General features: G+C 39.8%; 1 protein-coding gene across 5 annotated transcripts in view; it reads left to right on the top strand.

The window, feature by feature from the left end:
- The window catches only part of LOC119559607 (transcription-associated protein 1), a 518267-nt gene that overhangs the window by 373792 nt on the left and 120955 nt on the right, over positions 1–23520 (top strand). For all 5 annotated transcript variants that reach the window (XM_037872625.1, XM_037872623.1, XM_037872624.1 and 2 more), the window contains one exon: positions 5430–5558. In XM_037872625.1, the coding sequence (XP_037728553.1) occupies positions 5430–5558 (129 nt within the window). The remainder of the gene's footprint in view (positions 1–5429; positions 5559–23520) is intronic.

Genomic DNA, 23520 nt, shown 5'->3' with positions numbered 1-23520 from the left:
ATTTTCACTTAAAATACGCGTAGAATGACACCTCAACTGTCAAAACCGGATGCTCCGTTTAAAAGTAATACGCAAAACAAGATTTTGGGGGATGTTCTCAAAAAGAAAATTTTATTTTGTTTGGGAGTTTGTCCTAAAACGTTATTTTAGAGACCTGAAAATAATAGACGATGTTAAACATCTCAATATAAGAAACATTAGTTTTACCACCTTGGGAAAAACAGCTAGATTGTCGAGAAAACAGCTATAAATAGCTAAATTTTGTACACCCGTAACTTGTCCACTACTAAAGCTACAGGCTTGTGCTATATGTAGTTAGATAGGTATTTTGTAATACTTTGTACGCCTTTCTAACATAATTTGTCTAAATACTACTGTTAAAGCCGACCCCTTAATGAAAGCTTCTAAGAGCACTGCTTTTGTAATCCGATTGTTTTATTAGTTAAATCAAATTAAGAAATCTAGATATAATCAAGAGCTTTAAAAAATCTTCCTCTCAGCAATGTGCGACTCCCACAAACCGCCCCAAAGCTGTGGCTCCTACAGTTTTGATGCTAGAATAAAACTGAAACGTATTGTTAACTGAACTGTATTGTTCTCATCAATACCTATCGATTGACCTAAAAAAAAGTTTGCCACGCCCACTTTAACGCCCACAAACCGCCCACAAACTTCAAAAGTATGAACGTGGATATCTCGGAAACTAGTAAAGATAGAGAATTGGGATCTCAGGTTTAGATTCCGTAGCCTTGTAAGCAGCGCAAGTTTGTTACGCGAATATGCCACGCCCACTCTAACGCCCACAAACCCAAACCTGTGGCGCCCACAATTTTCGTTCTAGGTAAAAAATTTTAACTAAAAAGTATGTTTGGTCTCGTCTAAATTTTGTACATCTGTAACTTGTGCACTACTAAAGCTACAGGCTTGTGCTATATGTCTTTAGAAAGGTATGTTGAAATACTTTATACGCCTTTCTACCAATTTTTGTCTAAATGTCACCTTTTAAAAATTATTGGCAAACGTTTATTTTTTGTTTACTGTTTTTTTTTAGCTCTTTCTGGTTCCTCAAAATTTTTAAAGTGTATAGCCCTTGAGATTCATCAACTTTTAACATACGACACATTGTTGTAAAGAGTCTCGTTTCAAAGTTAATAATCAACAAAAACTCGCACTTTTTTTTGTGCGTATCCAAATTCGATTTGAAGGTCCTGGAAATTTAGTTTGGCAGAAAAACAGCTACAAATAGCTATATTTAGTACACCCGTAACTTGTAAACTACTAAAGCTACAGGCTTGTGCTATATATCGTAAAAAGGAATTTCGAAATACTTTTTTCGCCTTTCAAAACTACTTTTATTCCTTCTCTGCGTTAAAAACTTCTGACGAAGACTAAAATGCACTGTTTTCAAACATCGGTTTACACTGTGAAAAAATCTTTAAGTGTGCGCTTCACAGAATTGCAAGCGAAATACCAACCTTTACAGTGCACACTGGGTCAGCCGATCCGATTTTTGGCCAAAAATACGTTTTTTTTAAGAAAATGACCGAAACGAGTATGGAGTCCTTTTTATAATACATTAAACTAATTTATGCCAAAGATTCAAAGAATTCGGACAAGAAGTTTCTTTTAACGTATTTTTAAAGTAAAAAAATCATCAAATATTGATGGAAATGAAAAAAAATATAGAAGTCAAAGATGCTGATGTAGCTGTTCGACTTCTTCACAAAACTTTTAGAAGTCATTATTTTCAACAAGTAAAAAATATTAACTAGCTCGTATGTCTTACTTGTTTCATAAAATAATATTTTTCGTTGATTTTTTCTGCTTTTTTTTTAGAAAATAAGTACTTTGCTTTTGGAGTGCTTTTGAGTGCCATCCCCAAATGGAGGCATTACATCAAAAATAAATTATTTGATTATTTATTATTATTTTGAAAAGAGAAATATCAACTTTTTTTGGCTCGTCTCTAAAAAATGTTCACAATTTCTGTCATTCATAAGGGAGGACATAAGTATGCATAAAGGTGTGCTGCATTTCTTGCACTTCCTTCGAATGAGAACTAAAATATATTATAAAAATATAAATGTAGCTCAAAAAAATACGTAGTCGAAGGCCTCATAGCTAGCACTACCCCCTATGTTAGTATTAGTTTTGTAAACTTTAGTATGAACTTAAATAAATAAATAAATAAATAAATGAAGCATACTTTTGTGATGACTTCAGAATATGTCAAATTAACATTAAACAAATTAAAAAACGATATTTTACAAACAATTTTTTTCCAATAAAGAGATAACAAGAAGAAAAAACAAGGAAGAACGCTATAGTCGAGTACCTCGACTATTAGATACCCGTTACTCAGCTAAAGGGACCAAAGGGAAATGGAGATATGCAAGCAGCAAAGCGAGATTGAAATGCGCCACCTATCGGCGGTAGACAGATTTAAGCGTTATGGGCGTTAGAGTGGGCGTGGCAAATTTTTTTTTGGGTCAATCGATAGGTATTGACGAGACCAATACAGTTCAGTTAAAATTTTGTATCTAGCATGAAAATTGTGGGCGCCACAGCCTTGGGCGGTTTGTGGGCGTTAGAGAGGGCGTGGCATATTTTCATAACAAACTTGCGCTGCGCACAGAGCTACGGAATCTAAATCTGTGATCCCAATTCTCTATCCTTGATAGTTTCCGAGATATCCACGTTCATATTTACGATTTTTTGAAGTTTGTGGGCGGTTTGTGGGCGTACAAGTGGGCGTGGCAATTTTTTTTTTGAGTCAATCGATAGGTATTGATGAGATCAATACATTTAATTTAAAATTTTTATTCTAGCATCAAAACTGTAGGAGCCACAGTTTTGGGCGGTTTGTGGGCGTTAGAGTGGGCGTGGCACTCTACTGAAACAAACTTGCGCTGCGTAAGAAGTTCAGGAATCTGCACGCCAAATCTCAATAGCCTAGCTCTCATAGTTTCCGAGATCTCAGCGTTCATCCGGACAGACAGACGGACAGACGGACAGACGGACAGACGGACAGACGGACATGGCTAGATCGACTCGGCTAGTGATCCTGATCAAGAATATATATACTTTATGGGGTCGGAAACGCTTCCTTCTGCCTGTTACATACTTTCCGACGAATCTAGTATACCCTTTTACTCTACGAGTAACGGGTATAAATATAAAATTTTGTTAGGTCGATTATTAAATAAACGTTGAAGTGGGAGTCTCCGAAAGTAGCAATTTTTAACGGTTCATAAATCTTAGACGACATATTATTTTATATTGGATTTAATTGTTTTAAATTTGTTTTCTCTCACACTTAATCGTGTATTGGGTCTTCTATTTATTTTTTTTTTAAATAAAAAACCGAAAAGTACGTAAAATTTTCCGATTTCGGCTTGGATTATCTATACCATATAAAATTCCAATAAATTTTACTTTTAGTTCGTTGAAAAGTTCAATCTTTTAGGGGGAAAACGCAAAAAAACTGCATCCTTCTAACTATCCCAGGAAAGAAATTACAGATTTTTGGCCAAAAAATTAACTTTCTGGCCCAGTGTGCAGTGGAATAAAAGTAAAAACACAGTGTTGTATTAATTTTTAATTTAAGCATGACTTCTGATCATGGTACACTAATGTGAAAACTAACTGTGCACGTCAGTCCACTTTGTGACGAACATAACTAGTGGTTCAACAATCAAAAGATATTGAGAAACCTAAAAGGATTGCATAGAAAGACTGTAACAATTTTAATTCGTTTGGGAAAAAGATCGCTGAAAGTTAAAAGCAAAATTCTGCCGCTATTCAATATGCTTGGGTTAAGCTGTACGATTTTGATAGAGCATGCCGAATGTAAAAAACTTTAAAAATTCAACCTTATCGCTTTCCTATACAGACATTGTAGTTATGGGCGACTATAATATCAATGTACTTGATGAAAGCCACCTAACCGATAATATAGAACCCTTAGCTTACGCCTACTCAATTCGACTACACCAACGCATTCAAATCTTGGATTTGGTGTTCCTTAACAACAATAATGTCCTCATCTTTATACCTGTTACTCGTAGGGTTAAAGGGTATACTAGATTCTTGATCAGGATCCCTAGCCTAGTCGATCTAGCCATGCAAACTATAAAAGCTGCAATGTTGGGATTAGACATGCAGATTCTAGAGATTCCTGAGCGGCGCACGTTTGTTTTGTCAGAAAAGCAAATTTAACTAATATGTATGTATTGGTCTCGTCAATACCTATCGATATCCCAAAAGAAATAATTAATTAATTCAATAATTAACAATTTAAGCAATTTTTCCTTTATGTATCCTTCTCTATCTCTCCAATAAATTCAGTACCCCTTTTAGTTATCTAATTCATATTAGGTTAACGTACACTTTTAACGTTGCTGAAATACAATGATTATGCGACGGGAAGGGGGCTTCTCGCTTTTTGCAATACCCCCGAAAAAGAAAGAGACGGAAGATCATTTAACCAGTGTTGAAAAGCACTAAAGGGCAATAAAAGGACCGAAAAATTGTGCACGGAACAGCGCTGTAAATCTTTATGTTTTACCATTAGTCTACAGCAAACTCGCGTTTGACTAAACTCATGTGCCAATTTTAGCGCCTTTTTCCTAACATTTTAACTTATCTTTTATCAATTTTCAATTTAAACGCTGAGTAACAGGTATCTTTGTCGAGACACTCGACTGTAGCGTTCCCTCTTGTGACATCTTATGATGTCTATCTCAATAAGAAAGACCAAACATTTACATATATTAACATATTCTTTTTGTCTGACAAATTTAGTCGGTATGACTGGGCCCCATATATAACTTTTAACCACAGCTGATGATCAGGTTCAATTTCTTCTTAAAATGTTCAATAACAAAAAAATTATGCCCAAAACAGCATAAAAAAGGAGTAAACATAACACATACTTATTTTTTCGGCAAATAAGATAACGTGATGATTGAATGAATCGAATGACATAATCGTCCCATTTTTAAAATTTAATTAAAAATATTACAAAAATGATATTCCTAGAGATAGAAGATAATATGTCAAACAACACCAAAGCTATAATATGGGAGCTAAAGGATGTAGTTGTCCGATCTGTCTTGTTCCGACTTATGTAGTACCTGCGATAGAAATTGGACTTTGTGGAAAATTTCGAGCTTTAAAACTGAGAGACTAGTTTTCGTCGAGACGGACAGACGGACGGACAGACAGACATACATGGGTAATTGACTCGTCTAGTGATGCTGATCAATAATACATATGCTTTATCTGTCGGAAACGTCTCCTTCACTGCGTTTCAATCTTCTGACTGAAATCATTATACCTATAAGGGTATACAAATGTGAAAGTGAAAACATGATATATATTCCTAATTTATAAAATTATTACAATCCTTTCTAATTGGTTTTCTTTAGATTGGACGCCTATACCCTCAAGCTGTTTATTTTCCGATTCGGACTTTATATTTAACCTTAAAAATCGAACAGCGGGAAAAACACAAATCCGCCGAACAAGCTGTCTATGCTGGGAAAATGTCATGCTCGGTAAGTACGCTCTCCTTTTAAATGCAAAATTGTGATGTAATATCCTCTATACTAACTGGCCATCGTTAGGCATTGGATTATATGCAAAACAGGATACTGACAATACAGGAATTTTACTTCGGCAAGCAAAAGCTAATATATCTTAAGCCATATCAAGCAATTTATATTATAGAAACCGTATATCTGTAGGATTAGGATGAAACGAAAGCTTCAAAACTGAGATACTAGTTTACGTAGAAACGGACTTGTGATTCTGATCCAGAAAATATATATTTCAATGGGTCGGAAACGCTTTTTTAGGATATTTGTTCCTTCTCTATCTTTCAGATAAGGCCACGATGAGAATAGTGATGAAAGTCCAAAATGACAAAGCGATGGCATTGCTTTTTATGACAAAAATGTTTCACCGCCAAATTTATATGGGATAACCTAAAATAGATTCATCAGCCAACAGGTTCAGTTTACAAGGCGAACGTCGAAATCTCTTTGATTTGTTTAAAAAATACTATTAAAATGTTGAACTTGCCGAAAGTGAACACTTGTACGCAAAAGGTCGTGGCACCTTGTTGAGCTTAAGTAATTTTGTCTTTAAAATCAAAGCAAGTTGCAAGTGGACAGTAAGGATTAGCCAAAACTTGCCAACTTTAACCAAAATAGTATGATTCAAAAGACGATGAATGTTTCCGGTCTGTATTTGTGCGAGCTACAAACAAAATAATATGTAAAACTAACAAACATGATGTGTTGGAAATTTTGCATAGAGACTTATGCGGGCCTGTGTAGAAAGATTCAAGAGGTGGAAACAAATATTTATCTCTTGCTTTTGATATAAAATTCGGCCGATTGCTAGACTGTTATAGGAATTCTCTGTATATTTACATACAAATATTTCAAATATATAGTTTCTGTGATATACGTATGATTTTAATTCCATGATTCGATAACTTTCCGAAGTTAGGTGCCCTTTTTTGTTATTTATAGATCACGTAACAATTATACTTTACCAACATTAAAAACCACCTTTTTTGTTATTTATAAATTACGTAACAATTATATTTTACCAGCATTTAAGAACTATTTAAAAAAAGAAAGGAAGCAAGCTTCGGCAAGACGAAGTTTCTATACTCATGCAGGTCGTTTAAGTGGGTTGATTGTATGTCAGAGCTTGGCAATTTTTAGAAAACTAAAAACTAATTTAAAAAAATTTACGATAATGTTCCATTTTAATTTACAACCGTGTATTTTTACCAAAAACAAAATATAAGAGTCTATGTATTATGGCAGCTTATGATAAAGTCGTGCTATTTTTTTTAAATTTTATTTTTGAATGTGACAATGTCAGAAAAAAGTAGTATGAGAAAGTGAAAAAAATGCCTCGAATGCAAAGTTCTAAACATTTTCAAAAAATCATAAAAAATATAAGCAAAACGGTTTTTGAAATTTTTTTTTTTGCAGTTAATATTAGTTTTGTTTGGAGAAACTTTAAGCATAAAAAATTGTCGTTTTCAAGACGTAAAAAAAAGATTTAAAAGTTGATTTTCACTAAAATGTAGCATTTTTAATAAGTACTAAATGGGTTAAGAAAAGTCTTGTATCATTTAAACGGAATTGAAATGACCTTTATTGATGCTATAGTCGAGAATCTCGACTATCAGATACCCGTTACTCAGCTAAAATGACCAAAGGGAAATGGAGATATGTACGCAGCATAGCGAGATTGAAATGCGCCACCTACCGGCGGTAGACAGACTTAAACATTATGGGCGTTAGAGTGGGCGTGGCAAATTCTTTTTTGGATCAATCGATAGGTATTGTCGAGACCAAAATATTTCAGTTAAAATTTTTTATCTAGCATGCAAATTGTGGGCGCCACAGGTTTCGGCGGTTTAAAGTTTGTGGGCGTTAAAGTGGGCGTGACAAACTTTCTTTGGGTCAATCGATAGGTATTGATAAGAACAATACATTTCAGTTAAAATTTTTATTCTAGCATTAAAACTGTAGGAGCCACAGTTTTGGGCGGTTTGTGGGTGTTAGAGTGGGCGTGGCACCGTGCTAAAACAAACTTGCGCTGCGCAGGAATCTCAGAAATCTGCATGCCTAATCCCAGTATTGTAGCTCTTATAGTTTCCGAGATCTCAGCGTTCATACGGACAGACGGACATGGCTAGATCGACTCGGCTAGTGATCCTGATCAAGAATATATATACTTTATGGGGTCGGAAACGCTTCCTTCTGCCTGTTACATACTTTCCGACGAATCTAGTATACCCTTTTACTCTACGAGTAACGGGTATTAAAATGTATAAAATTAAAGCATCTTCGTGTTTTTGACATGTTAGCTTCTACTCTTAGTAATATCATTCTTTTAATATTGCAGAGTTTCGAATTAAATTTAAAAAAATCGGGTTTCAGAATTAAAAATAAAATTTAATAAAAATCTGAATACTATATCCCATAGCTGCTAGTAGCTGGAAGGATAGGAAAATGAATGTCAAAATAATACAAAAACCGTTATATTTAGTTTTCGTTAAAACGTATGAGCTAATAAATTGAAATGGTACATCAGTAATATTTTTGTAATTATTTGTTAGTTTTCTGAAGATCGGAAAACTCTGTCTTACAGCAGTTGTGCAGCATCTCTGCCAATCTAATATGACGCTTAAAAGCTTTTCCACCTTCCACCTTCCACAGATTGTTGGAATTTTGGTATACCCGTTACTCGTAGAGTAAAAGGGTATATTAGATTCGTCGGAAAGTATGAGCGCAAGTTTGTTTTGTTCGGAATGCCACGCTAAACCCTGTCTAGCACCAACAGTTGTAAAAGGGTTGTCAAATTGTAAAAGCGATTTTGTTCTTATTATCAATAAACATCTACATGCAAAACACAAATTTCAAGATTCATTAAAAACTTATAACCAAAAATTATCAATAATTCAGAACTAGTGGTTGAGCCGCCAATGGTGGGGTTTATCCATAAATTGCTGATAAGCAGAATGGTCACAGCCACACAAGGGATCTCAACCCAGACTAGATTTGTAAACAGAGGCACCCCGCAAGGAGGTGTACTATCACCCCTCCTATGGAATATCGCAGTAAATAAAATAATGCGGATTCTGGAGGTAGGTGGCTATAAGTTAGTGGCATACGCAGACGATGTCGCTATTATCTTTAATGGAAAGTATCCACAAACACTGCGATCTTATGACCGCTAAACTAAAAATACTATCGGAATGGACGATAAAGAACGGACTCTGGGTAAATACCTCTAAAACGGAACTTGTTCTATTTAAAATAATATACAAAATTCCACAACCCACCTATTTTATTTATTTATTTATTTATTTCGCCAACAGTTGGTACCTTAACTGGCTACTTGTCTATTACTAAACTAAATACTAAGGGACGAAAGGTAATTGTAAAGGGTTTTCTTAATTAATTCCCTAGGGGAGCATGGGTCCAGCCGCATGTGAGATGGAAGTTTGTTCCAGTAGAACAAGGCTCTACACAGAGGCTCATTAAAAACATAGTTAGCTCTATATGCCGGAATAAAAAAAGGTTCAAATTTCCTTAAGGACCTACCAGGTACGGAAAAGCCTATGCTACTCAGCAATGCAGGGCAGTGTATTTTGGAGGACAGCAGGTCACAAATAAAAACTAGTGCGCTAGTTGTTCTACGACCTTGTAGGGAAGAAAGGTGCACAAGACGACATTTCGCAGAGTAAGAGGGAACCGGGTCATTAAAGTTTAGAGAAAGAAGGGCAAAAGATAGGAATTTTTTTTGAACACGCTCAATACGATTGATGTGTGTAGTACCAGTCGGACTCCAGACAAACGAAGCATATTCCAATCTGGACCTAATGAACGAAGAAAATACGCTTAGTTTCGTGTACGGATCTTTAAATTGCGTGGAATTTCGTTTTACAAAACCATACATAGCGTATGCCTTTGGAATTATGTAATTTATGTGATCCATGAAAGTAAATTTGGTATCAAACATAACTCCTAGGTCCAGTGATTCATTTCTTAAGGAAAGAACATGGGAACTAATGGAATAAGAGCTAAGGAAATTAATTAATCGTTTGCTGTACCTAACGTAGAAACATTTTGACACGTTCAGAGGCAACTTATTACGAGAACACCAATTTCCCACTTTTACTAGGTCATTTTGAAGAAGTTCACTATCGGAGATTGAATTCACAGACCTAAATATTTTAAGATCGTCCGCAAACAACAGGAATTCAGAATTTGTTATGCAATAGCTTAAATCATTAATGAAGATGATGAATAGAAACGGACCCAATGCACTTCCCTGAGGAAGGCCAGAAGTAGCCACATACGGATTTGAGAAAACACCATTGCACTCTACTCTATAAATCCGCCCATCTAAATAAGATTTAAACCAATTTAATATTGATGAATGAAATCCCAATTTCTGCAATTTTGCCAATAAAGCATTATGGGAGACTTTGTCAAATGCTTTGGCGAAGTCGGTGTAGACTACATCAACTTGATGATGACTGATACACGAGTGGATGCAAAAAAGATTAAACGTTGCTAAGTTAGTGGTAGTTGACCTTCCAGGCATAAAACCATGTTGGTTAGGACTGATGATCCGACCAGCAAGAAAAGTTAGCTGCTTAGCTACAATTCGTTCAAACATTTTTGAGACATTACTTAGCTTTGCAATTGGCCTAAAATTTGAAACAATATTTTTGTAACCAGACTTGAATATAGGAGAAACTGTGGCCAGTTTCCATCTATGCGCAAATACCCCAGTGGAAAGAGACTTGTTGAAGATCATTTTTAGGGGCTCACAAAGAACACCTATACAGTTTTTCAAAATAAATGGAGAAAGGCCATCGCAGTCTAATTTTCCTGAGTCGTTAAAACTCTCAGCCGCCATATGACAGTCCAAATCAGTAACATCTAAGCACCCAATATTTAGCATCGTGGCAATGGCACCGAGTGAATCATCGTCATTCCACAGCGAGCTCGGTTCAAAGTTAGATGCAAAGTACTTAGCAAATAGATTAGCGACCCCAATATCAGAATTTAGAATTGACAAAGTGCCAGAATGATTTAGGATTGGTAATTAGTTTACCCTCTATATCAGCAATATATTGGCTGTATAAGAATTTATTGAGGAACTCAAACTCACGCTTATGTTGTTTGTACCGATCAAAGTCAGCAGCTTCACCGCTTTTTATGTAGCGCTTATAGAATTTATTTCGGAGGTTTTTGTATTTTTTTAGTCCTTGTGTGTACCATGGTAGTCTATAAGAACTTTGAACTGTAGTTTTAGCGTATCTGCCTATAATAGTAGAGAGAAAAGATATAAAAATTTCATAGGTTGTTTTCACATCCGCATGCGAGAGGACTTCCGCCCATCTGATATTAGAAATATCACTACGGATAGAATCTAAACTGCTAGAATTAATATAGGTAAGAGGCAAGCGGGAATTATTTGGTGAGAAAATATAACAAGTAATTAAGATTAATAGGGGCTTGTGATGAGCATCACACGCGGCTAGAGGATTATCACTGCAGCATAGAGTAAGGCATAAATCAGGGTGTACAAAAATTAGATCTAGAAGCTTATTTAAGTTATTAAAAACATGGTTAATCTGGACTAATCCCATACTAAGAAGCTCATCGATGACTAAGATTTCGTGGGGAAGATGCAGATTACTGGGAACCATTGCTGAAGACTCAAGATCATGAGCCCACACGAGCGAAGATAGGTTGAAGTCGCCCAAAACACATATATATTGGCCATCTTCCAGCTCCTGGTATAGGTGGGCAATGTTGTCCACATGCGCTTTATATAAATCAAAACTGCTGCTTGGGGGTATGTATGATACTGTCAGGAAAATTGTTTCCGTAGGACCAGCGAGAGATACACAGAGTTGGTCGAGCAGAGAATCCTCGTTCTGGAGACGAATAGCAATGCAACGCAGCTCACGCCGCACAGCAATTAAAACTCCGCCACCTCTGGAGCATCGTGTTTTAACGGAATCTCGATCCTTACGGAACACATGATAAAGATTTGTATCAAAGAATTCATTATCGAAGAAATCCATGTTGAGCCAGGTTTCAAGAAAAATGATGACGTCATGATCACCATGAGACGTTGCCTGGAAAAGGGATTGAGCTTTCGTACGCATACCACCGATATTTTGAAAATAAATATTGAAATTTGTATTGTTAGCGCATATCCGGTCATCCATGGTCATGCTATCAATAACTGGTCCAGCATCGATAAAAGTTGTTGTAGAAAGTCGAACGTCAGAAAGGTAGAGACGGAGAGCGCATAACTATTAGGCGATAAACAGTAAGAATCCAGCCGACTTTCTTCCGGAGAAAGACGCAAGATGATGAGAGCGCAACTCCGAGGAGCACGCCGATATTAGAGCCAGGCGGACGGCGAAAGTCGCGCACAGCGGACAACAAAAGCTCCAGCTGATGTTGTTGATGGTGCAACGGGAGAGAGGCGCAAGATGATGAGAGCGCAACTCCGAGGAGCGCGCCGATATTAGAACCAGGTGGACTGCGAACGCCTCGCAAAGCAAACAACAAAAGCTCCGGCTGATGTTGTTGATGAAGCATCAGGAGAGCAACGGAAAATGATGTGAGCGCAACTCCGAGGAGCGCGCCGTTATTCAAGCCAGGCGGACGGCGAATGTCGCACAAAGTGGACAACAAAAGCTCCGGCTGATGTTGTCGATAATGCGTTAGGAGAGAGTCAGAAGATGAAGAGAGCGCAGTGAGAAAGGCAAGCAGCTGCCGATGTTGTTGCGAAAACGACTCCGAAAAATGAGGAAAGGCTTGCAGACGATGTCCCGCAAAAGTATCGACGCCAGTGGCTTCGAACACTAGGGGTTTTTTGATGGCTGACTTGATGATGAAGTTTGTCCAGGCTCCGGCAAATTAGATAAAATTCCATCCCCTACCACAATGGCCCGTTCTCTATGAATAAATCTTTTGACCTTAACTGAGTTCGGCCAGAAATCGTTTTTGAAGACTATATCGTAAAGCTGATCGGGGATACCAAGCTTGAAATTTACAAACTTTAAAGTTGTAACGTCAACATCTTTTTTTACAAGTTTTGCACAAGTGAGAGAACTAGCAACCACCTTAAGCTTGGTGGACACATATTTTAAAACAGCATTCGGCTCTGTATCAGTTGCAAACTTTCCGACGTGCAAAAATTTTTTGGTCGGCAAAACATGAAGGTCTTCGGCATTAGGAGCCACTCCAACAAAATGTTTATTGGGCTTGTTGTTGTCCCTTCTCCTCTTATTTCGAACTTGTATGAAATTTCCTCTCTCCATATCCAGAGCATGATTAGAAGGGTCAACGACCGCGGAAGCCGTAGCAGCCGCATATGTCTGGGGAGCTGCAGCTACGTTGGTAGGCCTCAGTAGACGAGGTGTGGGATTCACATTCTGATTCAATGCATCATCTTTAGGGGGGAACGCCTCCAAGAATTTATTTTGAAGGCCCTGATATAAGCGCTCCAGGGCCTTCAATTTATCATAGAATTCATCTATTTTAGAATGCGAATCATTCGCAACCACACAGCTATCACATTGCCACAGTATATTTGGATTTAATAAGACTTTGAGCACATCATCCGGTAGGGCTACGCAAGAAGTATGATAGGCGCGACGGCACAAAGAAGAGCAGCGAACAGCATCCGAAGCGCGAAGCTGGGCCAATGTAACATCGGTTTTGCACTCGGGACAGCGGGGAAGTAACATAGCGAGAATTTTAAGCACGTCTGGACGCAAAGAAAGCTAGATGACGACTGAGCAATTTTAAGCAATTGTAGCGACCATTGCACTTTACTCCTGTAAAAAAGCAATTGGGCTAAGATGGGGCATTTCCCCAAGAATAGTCAACTGGATATACACAGCGGTAGTCAAGCCAATCCTACTATATGGAGTGGCTCTGTGGTGAACTGCTCTACACAAACAATGAATCTTGACTCCCCTAAACAAATACAGCGAACGGCGGCCTTGTGTATTAGTGGAGCCCTTCGAACTACCCCGAATGAAGCGCTGAATGCGATCTTGAACCTCCCTAGCCTGGACTTAGCAGGCATGAAAAGGGCCAAATCGGCAGCCATTCGACTGAGGGATACCGGGCAGTTAATTTCATTTCCTCCAATGGCTCAATGGCTTTCCTTCATGGCTCCAAATTAGAGGGACACGTTGGCGGAGGTGTATACTCTGAACAACAAATATCAGGAAGTCTTTCAGGCTCGCGGACCACTGTAGTGTCTTCCAAGCTGAGGTCCACGCTATAAAGAAAGCACTTAACTGTTTAGGGAACGTTATCCTCCAAAGAGGACACCTAAATATATATAATGACAGCCAAGCGGCTATTAAATCGATCTACTCGAAAAACACTAACTCCCGAACAATAGCAGACTGCCGCAGATCTCTTAACGAGATGGCTAGTCAGTTAACTAGCAGCCTAATATTGGTTTCGGGTCACCGGGATATCTGAGGCAACTGCATAACGGACGAGTTAGCCAGGCAGGGCACCATCAAGCCTCTCCTCCCAGGAAAGGAGAATGTCGGCATGCCCATGGCAACTTGCAAGCTAAATATAAAAAAAATTATCTTAACAAACTAGCCAACACTCATTGTCGTATCTCTCACCAGACAGGGCCTGTGATAAACAGTAAAAAAAACTTGGAGCTGCTGAAATTCAGCCGCACAGAGTGTGACATGCTAGTTCGAGCTCTTACAGGCCATTGGCTTGTTGGCACACATGCCGGCAGGCTAAAAGCCCCAAAAAATGACTTCTGTACAAGCTGCAGGGATGAAGAAGAAGAAGAAGAAACGGTAGAACACCTTCTCTGCTTCAGTCCAGCCCTATGCAGACTCAGAATAAAACACTTAGGAAACCCCTTCATCGACGATCTTACCGAAATATAGGGGATTAATCTAAAAAACGTCAGTGCTTTTATTAAATCTTCCGGGTGGAAGACATGCTGATCAGCTAAACACAGGTTGAAACATATAAGTTATGGGACCCTAGAGAAGGAAAGGCGAGATCATGCGGTATTACAATGGATCCATAGAGGTCTAAGTGTGTCAGACTATAGTCCGGCAGCCGCTCTAACCTAACCTAACCAACCTAGCCAATTCAATCGAGTGCCAGGAATGGAGTATAAAAAGTAAGGTAAATTTGTTTGAAAAAAGAAAAATCTTGATTTATTCTTCTAATTTAATTTCATGCCATTTCCTCTCGATAAAATACACTTATGTCAAGATTCAGCTTTTCTCTCATCCATTGACTCGAAACACGTTCCCCGGAGTGGTCTCTTAAGTTTTGGGAATAGCCAAAGGTCACACAGAGCCAAATCAGGCGAATACAATGGTTATGAAACGTTATTTTTTTTTTGCTTTTGCTTTATTTATTTAATCTTCTCTTTAATGAAACTAATAATAAGTGGATCAATTCTTAAAAAATAAATGAACACTAACAATCATGTAGACTGACTTTAGACTGAGTGGCTCTGATAATTATTGCTGGACCCTTGTTAGATTCCTTGCGAGAATATTGTCTGTTAAGAGTAAACGCTATATGTCTGCACCTTTGTTCATTAATTTTGATTCGCCAGCTTGATAGCCCCAACTACTACCAGATGATTCGTCTGATTCACTGTTATACTAGTTGGATGTTGTTGCATTGCATCTCACCGCGAAGACTCTTTGGTAGAGGAAGGACTCAAGTAACAGTCATCTCTTGAGGTTTTGGCTGCTGCCACGAATACGGATTCCAGGGCATCGGCACAGTATTCGATGTCATTCTTGGTGTTGAGCTGTTGGGTTAGATGAATGTGGAAACTTACGTACTTCTTGTACCTTACCCAGTAAATTCTATGCGACTTCAGCCTGTAGGGGTGTTTGATTATTTCTGGGCTTTGAAGAAGATTATCAAGACCGGCAAGTTGTCCGATGATAAGTCTGATAGAGATTTCGATGTTTTTGTCACAGCGAAGTCAATTAAGTCCGAGACATATTCGAGTTTTTTGGTCAAGTCTATGATTGCTTTTTATAGTTGCCCTCCTTTGGATGAAAGCATCTTTATTATAATGTTTTGATTTTGCATAAAGTTTTGAATTGCTGTTTTCATGAAGGACATAAACCCCATAATACTTTGTTGTAAGGTTGACAAAACGACTTCGATATTATTTGGTATTTATGCTATTGCTTGTTGAGATGTTATTATATTCGGCTCAACGCATCGAACTTGTAAGATCAACGTAGGGTGTTCTAGTCCTGTTTTCTTTCTTGCTTTCCCAATGAAAATGTCAGGTGTGGTTTGAGATTGCAAGTACTCATTTTGTGTATTCTGGTAGCGTGCAGATTTGGCTCGTTGAAGCCGAATCTTCAGCTCCTTATAGACTGGGCAGCCTCTGTAGTTCGCGGTATGGTTTTCTTCACAGTTAGCGCATTTTTATACCCGTTACTCGTAGAGTAAAAGGGTATACTAGATTCGTCGGAAAGTATGTAACAGGCAGAAGGAAGCGTTTCCGACCCCATAAAGTATATATATTCTTGATCAGGATCACTAGCCGAGTCGATCTAGCCATGTCCGTCTGTCCGTCTGTCCGTCTGTCCGTCTGTCCGTCTGTCCGTCTGTCCGTCTGTCCGTCTGTCCGGATGAACGCTGAGATCTCGGAAACTATGAGAGCTAGGCTATTGAGATTTGGCGAGCAGATTCCTGAGCTTCTTACGCAGCGCAAGTTTGTTTCAGTAGAGTGCCACGCCCACTCTAACGCCCACAAACCGCCCAAAACTGTGGCTCCTACAGTTTTGATGTTAGATAGAAAATTTTAACTGAAATGTATTAGTCTTGTCCATACCTATCGATTGACCCAAAAAAATTTTTTCTACGCCCACTCTAACGCCCACAAACCTCCCAAGAAAAAAAGCTATGACGTCAGAGCCAGACAGTGCGAAATGTTTTTACGCGTGTATGTGTGTGTATGTAAATAGTTGCCGGCCGAACTTAGCGGCAAAGAGAAAAGCACTGCCGGCGCTCAGAGAGAGCAAAGTGCGCGGCTAACTTATTCTATTGAACAATGAATTTGTCACGCCTACCCTAACGCACACAACGCTTAAATCTGTCTTCCGCCGGTAGGTGGCGCATTTAAATCTCGCTTTGCTGCTTGCATATCTCCATTTCCCTTTGGTCGCTTAAGCTGAGTAACGGGTATCTGATAGTCGAGGTACTCGACTATAGCGTTCTCCCTTGTTCATTTTTGGGTCTTCTTTGTTTGCAGTTAATAACTCCGCACAAATAAAGCGTATAACAACTAAATACGAAGCGAATTCGCGTAGTAACGTCACTGTGGAAAAATAGAGTTTGGAGAATACAGTTTGCGTATGAGTTGGGAGAGTACGAGGATAGAGAGTTTGGAAAGTACGGAGCGAGGGAGTTTGGAGAGAAGGAGCGGAGAGAGACGACAGAGCGAGACAAACAGTTAAGAGACGAGAGAGCGCCGTCGTGCCGTGTGAGAAGGAATTATGGCCGTCCCTTGGACCCTAGTCTGGTGCCGTGCACAGAGGGCGAAAGTTCGAACGGTAAAACGGGGGACTTTGGACCATGGTGTGGTGCCGGGTGCAATGGAGACAAGGAGATACCGAGGTTTAACGGTACTAGGTCATGTACGAGTCATTGAGAATCAGAACAACCTCAAGCAAAGTCAAAGTCAAGTAGATACAGCCATGAAAGTCAGCAAGGACAAGATCGATACGTCGAGACGTTTAGGACAGCATAAGTCTTCGAATTGAGACACATGTAGCAGAGGTCTTCAAAGGCAAATACACGGCTAGGTTGAGTAGAGACTCGGTCGACTGTGCAAGGACTGCTCTAGCTACGTCGGACGTTTGCCCGAATAGTTGAGAAGGAATTGAGCGGGCGTAGCACTGACGTATCCTGTCGATCCTGGCGTGGATGTAGACGGTTGTCTAGAAGGCGCGGCCTTTACCTACCTTGAGTCTAATATCAGAGGCGTATCCCGCTAATCCTGACGTGGAGTCGATAGGTTGTAGAGCCCGACGGTTGTCTGGAAAGCGCAGCCATTGGCTACCTTAAGTCCGGTACGGAGGCGATTTGCACGGACTGCTGGCGTAAGCCGGTGGCCAGAAGCTTTAAAGGGAACTGAGTGAGCGTCTGGAGTGACCTGCTGGGACAGAGCAAGGGACAGGCGGCTGTGGCTGGCAGGGCGGTTGTTTTGAAAGTTCAATGCCTGTTCATCCTAGTCTGAGCACGGTGATGCTTCCCTAAGCCCCAACATTCTTCTTCGTTATCGGCAAAAGTATCCGGAGCAGCGAAGGCCACCAAGAGCGGAAGACTGCGAGAAGCATCAGCGCAAGAAGCAGCATCACAAGGTAACTAAACGTTTTAACCCAGAGCCGTGTAGCGCCCGATGGTTGTCTGAAAAGCGCTGTCGTTGACTACTTTGGGTCCGGTATCGGAGGCGATCCATCTCAACGGGAAACCATTTGGGTCGGGACAAGTGTTCTGTCGATCCTGACGTGGTATTGATGGTCTGTGGCGCCCGACGGTTGTCTGGAAAGCGTAGTCATAAGATACTTTGAGTTTCGTCTCGGAGACGTACCCCAATGGTCCTAACGTGGAGTCAATTGGTTGAAGCGCCCGATGGTTGTCTGGAAAGCGCATCCATTGGCTACCTTGAGCCCGAGATCGAGACCCGGTCGGCTGTTGCGAGGACTGCCCTGGCTACGTCGGATGGTTGCCCGAATAGCCAAGCGGGAATTGTGAAGGCGTACCGCAGAAAACCTGAGAGCCCGAGACCCAGTTACGAAAGAAATCGCAACGCAGGGACATCGCCAAGCAAGGACAACGCCGAGCAGCCCAAAACGACAACAGCACCGTCGCACGCAAGATCGGCGAGGAAGGCCCCCGGAATCTACGCACGCTTCAGGAACGACTGTAACAACCCTGAGGGAAGGCTAGGGTGGACCGTTCTTCTTCCATTGGGATCCTTGAAGCCGCTTATGGTTTGGCGATGATAAAATTAATCCAGGTGTGGCAAGGATGAAAGATTCCTTTCACGCGGTGTGCGGTGTGAGAATCTCAAATGGCGATTCTGGCCTGACGCTGAAGAAAGGATGGTTCCGCTTATGAACCGCTGCACGCGGCACCTGCTCCTTGCTGTGCGCAGAGGGAGGACTGTAAAACTTCCGTCAATTCCGAGAATTCGCACGTGTCTCTGGTCACTGCTGTTTATCTTACCACCAATATTGGGAGTGATAACAGGTCGTACTGGTCAACAAAAATTCCAAGAATTTCTCACGCGGATGTATGGATCCGGAGGGTTTTGAAAATATTAACATTTTACGCAGGGAACGAACCGATCTCGGGAGAAACTTGCGACAAAGAGGAGGAAATCATGGCGTCTAGAGTGGATGTAGGAGGCACAAAATCCCCAAAATCCATCAAAATGGTATTTTTGGTATTCGGGCGAGGATCGGATCCTTGCTAAACTGAAGGGTTGCATCTGGGCTATTTATGTTTATTTATTTATTTATTTACTTATCGCCAATGGATGAATCCTTATCTGGCTACATACGATTACCTTAAATCTATTATTAAACATTACTTAAAAAATATTCCCTAAGGGTTTGCCTTAGTATATCTTTATTGGCCCCCAGCTGAATCTAATGCTAGAAGGCAAAGAATTAAATAATCTAAGAGCCCTTAGTAGTGGCTCATTGCGAGCATAATAAGTCCTGACAGCACGGTCCAGAAATGGAACCATGGTACGGAGATTCCTGGCAGGAACATAAAAATTGAGGCATCCCAACAGGCAAGGACAATCAATATTTCCTACTAGCAGATCATTCAGAAAGAGAAGGCCAGCAGTTGCACGGCGATCCTTCAAGGAACAAGTGTGAAGCAGGGAACACTGACTATCATAGGGCGGTGCCGGTTCAGTAAAATGCAAGGATTGCAATGCAAACTTCAAAAACTTTTTCTGCAACCTCTCAATCCTATTGATCTGGACACATTCCGAGGGATTCCAAACAAAGGAATCATATTCAACCATAGAACGGACAAAACCAGAGTATACAGACAATCTAGAATACGGATCTTTGAATAATAAAGTGTTTCTCTTCACAAAGCCGAACATTGCATAAGCCTTTGGAAATATAAAATTCAGGTGCTCATTAAACAGAAATTTGTCATCAAATAATACCCCCAGATCAACTATTTCATTCAAGAGGGTAGTTATTGATGTGATAAGTGGATGGAATAGTTACAGAACGTTTCGCATAACGAACGATGTGGCATTTGTTAAGGTTTAAAGGCAAACTATTCTTGGAACACCATCTGCCGATACTATCTAGGTCAGATTGAAGCAATATCGAATCATTTACGTTACTGACAGTCCTATAAATCTTTAGGTCATCCGCATATAAAAGGAAGCTAGAAAAATGGATACAGGCACAAATGTCATTTATAAAAATAATGAAAAGTAAAGGGCCAAGGGAGCTACCCTTAGGAAGTCCAGATGTCGCTTTATAAGGATGGGATAATGCACCACCTACTTCAACATGATAGCGTCGGTTATCCAAATACGATGCTATCCAGTTAAGAAAAGAGGAGTGAAAGCCAAGTTTGGAAAGTTTAGCCTTTAGGGCAGAGTGACAAACCTTGTCAAAAGCTTTGGCAAAATCTGTGTAAATCGTGTCCATCTGCAAATGATCCTCAAATGCATTTATACAGTGATTGGTAAAGACAGCCAAGTTGGTCGTCGTTGATCGACCGGGCATGAAGCCATGTTGATTAGGTTCCATGTAAGACTTTATTAAGAAAGATAATTTTTTGAAAATTATTCTTTCGAACAATTTAGCTATGTTGCTGATCTTAGCAATTGGTCTATAGTTAGAAATATCAAATTTACTTCCTTCTTTATGGACCGGCGTGACTCTAGAAATTTTCCATCTAACTGGGAATCTTCCTTGAGACACGGAAGAAGAGAACAGAATTTGCAGGGGTAGGTAAAGACTGGCAATACAATTCTTAAGGAAGAATGAAGAAATTCCATCAAAGTCTAGTCTTGGGGAATCATCAAAATAACTAATTGCTTCAGAAATGTCATCATACGATATGTCCAGGCTCCCAATGTCGCAAATTTCTGCAATTGAATTTAAAGTTTCCAGGTCATACCAATCATCGCACTATAGGCTGGCTGACCACTTTTTGTGGCCAAAAATCCATTTTTCGAAAGTCGTTAATATTAAAAGCTAATGACGTCAAAGTGTTGGGAAAACTTCAAACTTCAATGTTACGTAACAGAAATTTTAACAGAGTCACGATCTGTTAAAGTATCGGCTGTTAAAACAGCTGTTCGGTGTCACGGGCGCACGAAATCTACTTTGTGAAAAAAAGAGTCGGTTTAAAATTATAAAAATAAGGCACCAAACAACGTTTTTACCAAACAAGTTAAAATGGCATCGAAAGAAAGCGGTTTGTACTTTATGTTTGTGGTCGTCACAAGTTGGATTTGTTTGTGTTGTCCCTGTAATTGAGTGTTTTTTATAGTCGCTTTACGTGTACAATTTTACAATAAAAACTAACTTTAAATAGAGATATAAAGTGAGTTTCACCTAGTTTCAACTTAATATTTACACTGTGTTGTCGGTAGTTCAGTTCTTGTTCATATGAATGCTATCCTAAAGTGCACTTTTGCGCACTTTCGTCGCAATTTACCTTTTTAGGTCACAACCTCAGATTGGCCAATACAAAATTGTTTGGGATTTGGAGTTCTGGAGAGACAAATATTTGACAGATTGAGACCTTCGATATCTGGTTCAGATGCTTATTAGGATGTTTGAATAAAACAAAGCGAAGCTTTTTGTTATAGATTGTCCCGCAAATGGACATCTTGCAAAATAAATTTGAGTCATTTCAAAAGAAAGTACTTAACTTGGCTTACATCCCACATTAAGGCTTGCATAAATGGCAGGCCAAAATTGCCTTATTTGTTGTCGGGAGCAAGGGCTCAGAGAAGAGCAGCTTCAAATTTAATCAAATCCACGGCTGGGAATATTAAATTATTAATAAATTCACCTAGTGGGGCTGCGCGTAAGGGCGGTAACATGTAAAAAATGGGCGGTGCCACACCTTTTTTCTAAATATATGTTAATTATATCAATATAAATCCAAATCAAAACAAGGAAGAACGCTATAGTCGAGTACCTCGACTATCAGATACCCGTTACTCAGCTAAAGGGACCAAAGGAAAGTGGAGATATGCAAGCAGCAAATGCGCCACCTACCGGCGGTAGACAGATTTAAGCGTTGTGGGCGTTAGAGTGGGCGTGGCAAAGTTTTTTTTAAATCAATCGATAGGTATTGACGAGACCAATACATTTCAGTTAAAATTTTTTATCTAGCACGAAAAATGTGGGCGCCACAGGCTTGGGCGGTTTGTGGGCGTTAGAGTGGGCGTGGCATATTCGCGTGACAAACTTGCGCTGCGCTCAAGCCTACGGAATCAAAATCTGAAATCCCATTTCTCTATCTTTGATATTTTCCGAGATATCCGCGATCATATTTACGATTTTTTGAAGTTTGTGGGCGGTTTGTGGGCGTTAAAGTGGGCGTGGCAAACTTTTTTTTAGGTCAATCGGTAGGTATTGATGAGAACAATACATTTCAGTTAAAATTTTTGTTCTAGCATCAAAACTGTAGGAGCCACAGTTTTGGGCGGTTTGTGGGCGTTAGAGTGGGCGTGGCACTTTTCTGAAATAAACTTGCGCTGCGCAGGAATCTCAGGAATCTGCATGCCTAATCTCAGTATTGTAGCTCTTATAGTTTCCGAGATCTCAGCGTTCATACGGACAGACGGACAGACGGACAGACGGACAGACGGACAGACGGACAGACGGACAGACGGACATGGCTAGATCGACTCGGCTAGTGATCCTGATCAAGAATATATATACTTTATGGGGTCGGAAACGCTTCCTTCTGCCTGTTACATACTTTCCGACGAATCTAGTATACCCTTTTACTCTACGAGTAACGGGTATAAATATACACCTTTATATTAAGTTTTGTTTTTAGGGTAAGTATTTTCTTATCTATTTTTATATTATTTTTAATGAAATAACAAGAAATTTCTTCTAAAAAGGGGTGGTGCCACGCCTTTTTTCTGTTAATTTGCTAATTATAACCCCAAATAAAACAAGGAAGAACGCTATAGTCGAGTACCTCGACTATGAGATACCCGTTACTCAGCTAAAGGGACCAAAGGAAAATGGAGATATGCAAGCAGCAAAGCGAGATTGAAATGCGCCACCTACCGGCGGTAGACAGATTTAAGCGTTGTGGGCGTTAGAGTGGGCGTGGCAAAGTTTTTTTTGAATCAATGGATAGGTATTGACAAGACCAATACATTTCAGTTAAAATTTTTTATCTAGCATGGAAATTGTGGGCGCCACAGGCTTGGGCGGTTTGTGGGCGTTAGAGTGGGCGTGGCATATTCGCGTGACAAATTTGCGCTGCGCTCAAGCCTACGGAATCTAAATCTGAAATCCCATTTACTTATCTTTGATATTTTCCGAGATATCCGCGTTCATATTTACGATTTTTTGAAGTTTGTGGGCGGTTTGTGGGCGTAAAAGTGGGCGTGGCAAACTTTTTTTGGGTCAATCGATAGGTATTGATGAGAATAATACATTTCAGTTAAAATTTTTATTCTAGCATGAAAACTGCAGGAGCCACAGTTTTGGGCGGTTTGTGGGCGTTAGAGTGGGCGTGGCACTCTGCTGAAACAAACTTGCGCTGCGTAAGAGGCTCAGGAATCTGCACGCCTAATCTCAATAGCCTAGCTCTTATAGTTTCCAAGATCTCAGCGTTCATCCGGACGGACAGACAGACGGACAGACGGACAGACGGACAGACG

The sequence above is a fragment of the Drosophila subpulchrella genome, unplaced genomic scaffold (assembly GCF_014743375.2).
Source record: "Drosophila subpulchrella strain 33 F10 #4 breed RU33 unplaced genomic scaffold, RU_Dsub_v1.1 Primary Assembly Seq26, whole genome shotgun sequence".
Taxonomy (NCBI): Eukaryota; Metazoa; Arthropoda; class Insecta; order Diptera; family Drosophilidae; genus Drosophila; species Drosophila subpulchrella.
This window is presented reverse-complemented; position numbering and strand designations above follow the sequence as displayed.